This window comes from Lampetra fluviatilis, chromosome 3, assembly GCF_964198595.1.
Source record: "Lampetra fluviatilis chromosome 3, kcLamFluv1.1, whole genome shotgun sequence".
NCBI lineage: Eukaryota > Metazoa > Chordata > Hyperoartia > Petromyzontiformes > Petromyzontidae > Lampetra > Lampetra fluviatilis.
Window position 1 is genome coordinate 29866316 of NC_136277.1, and position 9270 is coordinate 29875585.

Genomic DNA, 9270 nt, shown 5'->3' on the forward strand with positions numbered 1-9270 from the left:
ACTGTAACGCTAAATGCGCTTGTGTCAAACTTCCAAATAAAAGTTGTTTTCAAGCATCTAAATTGTTATACATATTTAGTGTTAATGTTACCATATCTCACCCGTGCAACTTTTGTACATATAAAATTCCAAAGCAAAACTAAATATGGGTATATTTTTTGTGCAGGCGAGGTAATGTAGAATGAGAAAACACTGATGCCAAGACTGTGATATTCATGTTTATTAGCTGTGTAAATTATAAAAAATAACTTAACACATTGTTTTGACTTCTATATAACAGACTTCATAAACGGTACATCATTTCAATCTCATACACATCCATAGGCGCATTCATCTTGAAACACAAACAACACATCCAGACATTTATTTTCAAGTGCCAAACTTAAAAATCGTCAGAGCACACTTCAAAGGCTTTAAATCTTATAGAAACCGCAATTACAGCAGCAATCATCCCTCGATTTGAATCTTCCATTTCGGTTATTGAAAAACACACCAAGTTGGCCTCACAATTTTGTAATGCCGTTTGCATTCACAACTTTGAATACTCTTTTGAACCGAGCATAGTGTTACGTGCCTAATTATGATACATTAATCACTGACTTATTATATATTTGTTATTCATAGCACTTTTAAGGCCAAAACTTAAAAATGTGTTTCTTTTCCATACAAACAGTGTATACTGTTGAATTGTTATTCTTTGGTTCTTTCGGTAGTCACGTGGATAGAAAAAATAATAAAAATAAATAAAACAAAAATGACGTTTCGATCACAACACAAGCGATCGTCTTCTTGGTTCTTTCGGTAAAGTCACGTAGAAGGGAATAAAAGAATAAAAATAAAACATAATAAAATAATTCTCACGACGTTTCGGCCACAACGCAAGCAGCCGTCCTCAGGTGAAGAACAGGTCTGTCGAGGCGACAGCGTCTGAATGAAACAGCACACGTGCTTGGAGCATATATATAAGCTGGGTTGGAAGGGGGGGGGAAGGGCGCCTAGACAAAATAATTTGCATCCCCCCCCTTCCAACCCAGCTTATATATATGCTCCAAGCACGTGTGCTGTTTCATTCAGACGCTGTCGCCTCGACAGACCTGGTTTCACCTGAGGACGGCTGCTTGCGTTGTAGCCGAAACGTCGTGAGAATTATTTTGTTATGTTTTATTATTTTATTACTTCCCTTCTACGTGACTTTACCGAAAGAACCAAGAAGATGAATCCCTGCAGTCACGAAAGCTTTAAATCGAAAAATACAAGCGATCGTCTTATTTTTCCCGAAGACGATCGCTTGTGTTGTGATCAAAACATCGTAGTTTTTAATATTATTTACTTTTATTATTTTTTGCTATCTACGTGACTTTACCAAAATAAACAAAGAATATGAATTTCTGCAGTTTTAAGTCAAAATGTAATGTTGAATTGACTCCAAAAATTACAGACTCGCAATCAGAGTTTTGCCCAAAGCAATCATAACCTCAATTTCTCAACAGTCGGTTCCAATAAAGATCACAATCTCGAAATGTCCCAGTGTAGCTCTTCATATGATTTTTAACACAGTAGTTCAAATTTCCTCTTGCCAGGACCAATCTTTTGCTGTGGCAGTTTGCCTGAACACACAGATAGCTTGGACTGGGGGAAGGCACAGCCGATCGAACAGTCACTCTCTGCAAGTAAGTTTTCACTGAGTAAATTTTGAAAATGTATAAAGTGTAACAAGCTACTGCAAGGCAATATACAAACGATTACGTGATGCACAGCGAATTCAAATTGTGGAAAAATGATGTCACCAGACTGCAGATTAAGACTTGTGACAGGCGAATAAGTGCTCTACATATGATACATTCTGCTTTTTAAGTTTTCTTTTTAATGGAAAAAAAACTTATTTTCATTGTGAATGTGTCAATATTTTCTATTACTGCAAGTTTTAAATTATAAACAAGGCAACTGGAAGACATTAAATGTGCATATTCTACACGACTCACATCTTACAGTGAATAACATGAAAGTGTATGATTTGTGCAAAACAGAAAAGCAGTACATTACGGAAATAAGCATAACAAAGCATGCAAAGCTAACAACTGAACCCTGCACGCATTGCCTAAGATGATACTGCATGCTTCACGCGAATAAAAATGGAAGACCACCACACTGTGAGACAATGAAAATGCAGGGGGATAAACATTTACGACGTTCTTCGAATCGTGGGTCACATCTCATCCGCATGTAGTATCTTGGCAACGTCAACGACCGTCTTGTTTGCGTGCGTCACCACGAAGCTGCCGTTCAACATCAACTCATCGTCAGTCCAGCCATCCAGCTCCACGGTCGGTTCGTCAGCATCTGTCCCGTAGAGATGCACCCCACCGTCCGGCCAATCCATACCCTGAAATGATTTCTCCATCTCCAAGGAGGGCGGCACGTTCATGTCCTTGGCGTTTGCCACGTACGGGTCAGACTTCAATGTCCGTGTCCTCACTATCGGACAGAATAAGAAAAATCAAGTCGTTAAGTAAAAATTCATGTGTTACAATAACTAGCACTGCTCGCACATTTGCGCAGGATACACGACCGGGGTGGAGGGTGGGTGGGGAGGCGTGATGGCAGCACGCACAAAGCCGGTTCTATGATGTGGGATGCGGATAACGTCATCAAGCAGAAGTGCATGGCGATGTCACCACCATGCATGCGCACTTGCAGGGAGACAGCAATACTTTATTTTTTATAATGTAGTATGATAGTACACTTTATTTACCCAGGAAAGCCTTACCGAGTCCCGAGACTTTTTACAGAGGGTTTTGCAATTGGGATATTTGTCCACTTCCATGTCTAAATATTTGACAAACATTTGTTTTATTGAATACCACTGATCATCTTCAAATAATAATTAAATAATTTCTATATATCGCTGGATGAAGGCCTCCCCACACTGTGTTGGTCACAATTGACCTTACTTCACCATGCTCAGGACCAATTTTTACACGACACTTACAACAGAAGTCAGCTGTAGCACGGAATCGAATTCAGGTTACCGGAACGATTTTTACCTCCTGATATTGCAGGTTCCACGCCAGAATCTTGTTTTCCACCAAAAGGGTTTATGCTCGGGAAGAGAATCAGTGCAAAGGAGAGCACAAACACCTGCGTATGGGAGACATAAAACACACTTATGTTAACACAATGATATAATCTTTTTGTTTAACATATTTCTTCACATTTAAATGTTCTGCTCAAAAAGGAACTTTGTCCTTTGCAGTCTTCACTTACGAGGATACACGTGCTTGTAGGCGCATTCTTGTTTGTTGTCTGCCGCACCAACGCCTGCAGCTTTTTCAGTTGGGCCAGAAGGGACCTGTTGAGTCACACACGATACAGCTCGTATTATAATTTCTGGAATAATAATGTAATTTTCTTAAGGACTCGCTTGACTTTCTGCCCCTGCACAAAAAATTACACATGTTTTAAAAAGTATAAAAATCTGAAGGCAAATTGGGAATCAATGAAAAATGCATTAAAATTAGAAAACGTTTTCATTATGTTAATTATAATTTAACTTGTAAGTTAAACTAATATTAATTATCAGTTTGAATTTGATGATGGATTAATGTACATATGGAGGGTGGGGCGATGACACAGTGGTCACTGAACTGTACTATGAACCTGGTGAAGAATGTCATCCGAATTGATCCTGGTCCCCGCTTTCACAAACCCACACACTGACCAGTGGATTGACCAATCACTGTAACATTCTGAAAAAAACGAGTGCGGTTGAACTCACATGTTCTGTTTCTGCAGCTGATCGACTCGCTTCTGCAGCTGCACATTTTGAGCCGTGCATGTCGCCACCCTGTGGGTCAAGACGTGCTCATTATTCCCTGCATGACGCAGATGTTGGGATAGCATCGAGTATGATCAAACAATGCCCGTCAGACCGACACGTGGGGAATGCTTCATCCAGCAGTGGATCGACAAAGGGCGTATTTATGCACGTATATAACTTTGCTAATGGGCGTCCATGCAAGAGGTGGATTGACGGCATAAATTACATCAAAGAGACAATGTGGGCCTACAGAAAGAGATTGCCATCAATGGAGAAAGGAGGGAGTGGCATATTTTGTCTAGCCTCACCATCTGACTGGCGGAAAAGAAAGAACTAGGATAAAATAACGGTAAGCCTCACCTGCTCTCCAGCCCATCCATGTAGTCTTTTTTCTTGCGCCGGCTCTCCTGCGCCGAGATTTTGTTGCGAATCTTCCTGCGCACCTTCCGCAGCACGCGCTCTTCCGCCTTGGAGACACAGCGCAACAAGTACGTCGATGAGCGCCACTACAGCTGCTGGCTTGGAAACACCTTATACAGCTAATCGAGTAACACAAAGGGACAACTGAACCTACGTGCAGATGGGTGTTGCAGATGGGTGTTGCTGTTAAGAGCTGGAAAATAAAAGTACAAACTAAAAAGCACCGTTTGGACAACGCACCTTGGTAAGAGGGAGATCCGTGGGCAGGTCAGCACCTTCTTCCGAAAGCAACTTCTTCTCTTCCTCAGACAGCACCAGCTTGGGCCACGTCTTAAAAAAGAAGTAATATTTAAAAATACTTTTTTTTAAACACGCTTTAATTAAATGTACCGTACGAGTAATGGCAGAACTCCACGACTCCAGAAGTGGCCGCAAAGCTTGCCATAACGTAAGGGGCCGTGGTGATTTACAGCCAACGTCAGTTGAGCGTGGACAATTAGACCCAAGCCGAAACATAACATCTAAAAAAGAATGTTTAAAAATATTTTTGTTTATAGAATATAGTATTGTCATTAGTATGACATAAGTATACCAAGTTTGCAGTCGGTATCACATTGGGAAGTGGGTTAAAATTGAGTTACAAGATTTGAGGATACGACGACAACAACAGACAAGAGTGAGTTAAATAAAAGCGTGTAATAAAAAGAGCAGCCAACCAGTCAAGTCAGTGAAGGTAAGCAGAATTTGGTATTATTGTTACGTGGTATCATTATTTAACAATATAATACTCATCAACATTATCTGACAACATTAATTTCTTGCCTCAGTGTAACTCCCTTGCCTGGTACGCAGGAGGTTTATGGGTTCGATCCCAACCCTCATGCTTGTATATTTGGAGTTTGCATGTTCTCCCCTTGGTCGTGTGGATTTTTCTCCGGGTTCCCCGGTTTTTCCCTCTACATTTAGAATCAACGTGCATGTAAAGTGTATGGCTGCTATAATTTTCCACGTGACCATCCCCTTCGTTGAGCTATCATTTGTGACTAGGTCACTTCTGAAAAAAGCTATGGAGCTCAGTCGCCATTGCATGGTAAAATAAAAAGTTTTGTAAAAAAAAAACACTTACCATCGCATTCTCCACTTGCTGGGAGGTGGTTCGGGTTCTGAAGGGATACACTAAGGCGCACAGAGTTGAGGCAAAGGACGGCGTCGTGGGAAGGTCCACTTGAGTTGTTACTTCTGCGCAATTGTCATCAATGTCTGCATGGCAAAACAGCATATTTTTACAACCGTGTTCAACTAACGCACAGTTACATAACTAACAATGACACGACAGAATTTCAAAATACAGCACCAGTTATTTCCGTACCTGATATGTCGACAGTCGTCGCTTGATAATCATGGTTTGGAATTTCCGTGACCACACCTTCCAACTCCTCTGAGCTATCCGATTGGTCAGCTGAGCTACTCTGACTGGGTGAGCGGACTCCTTGCTCGTTGCCATTGCTGTGGTAACAGTGGTCCACCAACACACTGTCGACACTGCTTAGCGGTGCCACGCATGGCTGCGGGGATGACTCAGGAGACATGCCGGACGACACCGACAGGGGTGGCGACGACCCCTGGTCGTCACCAGCAAAGAGCGAATCGAAGAAGCTCTCCAGCTCAAGGTCTTGCTCTCCAAGGATGTCCTGTAGATCACACGTTCACATGCACAATCAGAATCTTGATTTATCCTGGAGGAATCCCGTGAGCTCTGAAGCTGGATCAGAAAGCTACGACAACAAACATGCAAGGGCGGACCAAATGCTGTCAGAAAAATTTGCACGCTAAACTAAACGAGATGGTTAGTCAAGTCAGTGCTTCGTGTGCGGGTGACCGCCCTTTCTTGTAAAAGAATTGTCATTAAAAAATATAATTAAATCTAAGAAGTGCAGATAATAAATTGAGAAACACAAACACAATGTACCCCTTGGATATCGGGCTGCTTCCCGACCCGCTGTGGCGAGCCGACGCGATACTTACAGTGGTACCGCCGTTCTGCTGCGCGTCCCATCCTCCCAGGAAACCGTCGTCGCGCAGAAGCGACTCGACCGCCGCAAACACATCCACCCCCACCCCCTCTCCGAGAAGGTCCAGGCTGTCCATGGTACGGCAAGGCTCCACGGCCTCCGAGTCGGTAAAGTCCATCCGGTACTCGGAAGAATCCGAGCCGAAGTCGAGAATTTCCATCGACATTCTGTCCCACGGCACCTGCAATGTGAAACAGGTTTTGTGGTCACTGTAAAGAAATGATTTTTTTTTCATTTCCCATGGACTTTCCCAGCCAAACCCAGTGGAGCATACAAATCACTCCACCCAGAATATCCTTTCCAGCTGGGGATTTCCAACATCGCGCAATCCTGCTCAAATGTAAGATAACTATCACAATGCTGCACAGTATGAGTAACTACCAAAACTAAACATAAAATGCCGAAACTAAACTATTTCAGCCAAAAAAAATAATGAGTTAATGTCATTTAGATTTTTATTGCGGTGAACCAAAAAACTGCAGAAATTGGTGGAACAGTGGTGCAGTGGTTAGAACTCAGCGACCAGAGTTTGATTCAAGGCCACGGCTAACATCAGTGGCGAGTCAGAATATTTATTTCTACTGGAGGAATCCGATGAGCTAACAAGCTCTTTGTCACAGATGTCCAATAAGGACGGGTCAGAACGTTACAAGCACAATATAAAAACACGATAGGAGTGAAAAACATAAGAAAGGTAAACAAATCACTTTTAAAAAATATACAAATAAAACTCAACTATTCTTTTTACCTTACCAGGCAAAGAGCCCACCGAGTTATTCGCTTCTGTTTTCAGAAGCGACCTGGCCACAAATAGATAGCTCAACGACGTGATGGCTTGATCATCACGTGGAAATTTAGAGCAGCAAAATAATATAAACAAACGCTTCTAAGTGTAGCGGGGAAAAAAAACGGGGCCATCTCCATGACCAACCCGCAATGTCCAGCGCAGTTACTTGAAGTAGGGATAAAGCAATCCCCCCCCACCCAACCCCGTGATTGACATAGCGTTGGGGGGGGACGCTATCAATTATTCACAGCATTTAAAAAGAAAATGCTCAAAGTCTGCTGTGCCATGATGATACTGTATTATCAAACAATAATCAATAATTTAATGACATACTCTGTTTTTTTCGGTAAAGTCACATAGGTAAAAAATCTAATCAAATAAATGAAAACTAAATTAAATCACGACGTTTCGGGCCCAACACAAGCGTCCTTCTTCAGGTGGGGACAACGTAGTTTGTGTTGTGCCCGAAACGTCGTGATTTAATTTAGTTGTTTTCATTCATTTTATTTTTTACCTACGTGACTTTACCGATAAACCAAAGAGTATGAATCCTTGCAGCCACGAAAGCTTCAAATCTAGAAATAATTTAATGAATTAATGTAATATGGGTCATTCAAACGCAGAACATCGCCAGGTAAAGGAGAGTGTTTGGTTTAACGTCCAGCAATTGCACAATAGGCATCGTGCCACGAGTCGCAGTGCCTCTAACAAGGTGACGCTTAGCAATGGCACGTTATAGTCCACGCAGACAGACTACATGCAAATGTTACAATCAATGTTCACAAGAACGTGTGTGTGATGCACCGTACACATCAGATGATACGCACTGCCCTTTGCCAATCCACGGCTGGATAAAGGTCTTCCCATGCCACGTGTCGGTCATGAAGGGTTGTGTGACCATACTTCACCACGCTGGGTTGGTGCTGGTTGTTAAAAGGGGGGAGGGGTATTGGGGTGAGCCGTGGCTATGAATCGAACTCAGGTGATTGGGTTCAAAGTGCAGGTTGTGATGGGTGTGGTTGAGGTCGCGCAGGGCGACAGGCCACGTCCGCTCTTACAAAACAGGAAGTCAAATTGTCCCCACTCTTCCACATCTCCGCTGGCCATTATGCATCATTGAAACCACAAATCACGGCTACAGAGATACACAGTACTGACATTGATGCACACGTGGTCATTGTACGTTTGACAAAGAAACAACGACTACTTACATATTTCGGCTGGCGCAAATGAACAGAATTCAACACAAGGGACATGTTGCATCCGCAATGGCGCATGCCATCCGCATTACATGAATGCATGCACACACACACACAGAGACAACACGATTGCATAGAACACCAAGGCAAGCCGAGTGGCATTTTGTCTATCGGGCTATAAACGGCTGATGAGACCCAGTTAAGTCAAAATCGGTGCCTGCTGAAATTAATCCAGCCGGCAAAATGTTTGTTAACAATACTAACAATACACAGACATCTCTGATGCATACATGTACTGTATACACAAAAGGAGATGTACACTACACATATACAGTATCGTACACACACGTTGCACGTGTACACGCATGCAGGCAAAGATCCCCCGTGTAGCCTTAACAGACTGTAGGGGCAAGTGCTGTTAGCGAGCACCTATGAAGGCCGGAACGGTACACGAGGGGGCGGGTGGCCAGGACCACGACCGACCGCCTTTGTCTCCCCTGTATCGATTTGTCTACTACGCGAACGCACCAGAGCCACTGATTGAGGCCGAGTTGACCTACACAACACACAAACACGAAACCCGTGACCACCACCCCCCACCCCTCTGCACAGCATCGTATTGGCGGCGTCGGTAGGGAGGGAAGGGATGGAGGGAGTTGTAAAAGATCTACGGCACGAGGAATGCCGTCGACTTAACCTCGGTGCCGCCACTCGTAGTGACGACCCTGACACACTTTGGTGACATCGGAGGAGATGGAGGAGATGGCGAATAAAAGAAAACCCACCACTCGCTCGGTCTGCTGCTGCTGTTGTTGTGACGACAGGGCCCCCCGCCCGTGAAGAGCGGCGGCCTCTCCTCCACAAACAATAAACAACAACAAACAACAACAACAAACAACAACGCCGCCAACGTCGTCCCCGTCTCCTTCGTCCTCGTCGTGATGAGTGGAGACGATGGAGAGGGGGGGGGCGAGT

At 43.5% G+C, this 9270-nt stretch overlaps 1 protein-coding gene across 1 annotated transcript; it reads right to left on the bottom strand.

Annotated features, from left to right (window-relative positions):
• Positions 1-203: 203 nt before the first annotated feature.
• On the bottom strand, positions 204-9270 carry LOC144930984 (uncharacterized). Its single transcript, XM_078854816.1, has 10 exons — positions 9081-9270; positions 6263-6490; positions 5607-5928; positions 5364-5497; positions 4478-4567; positions 4178-4284; positions 3776-3844; positions 3265-3349; positions 3045-3138; positions 204-2475 (listed from the first exon to the last, which is right to left on the bottom strand). The coding sequence occupies exons 2-10, from the start codon at positions 6473-6475 to the stop codon at positions 2207-2209; spliced, it is 1383 nt and encodes a 460-aa protein (XP_078710942.1). The 5' UTR covers positions 6476-6490; positions 9081-9270; the 3' UTR covers positions 204-2206.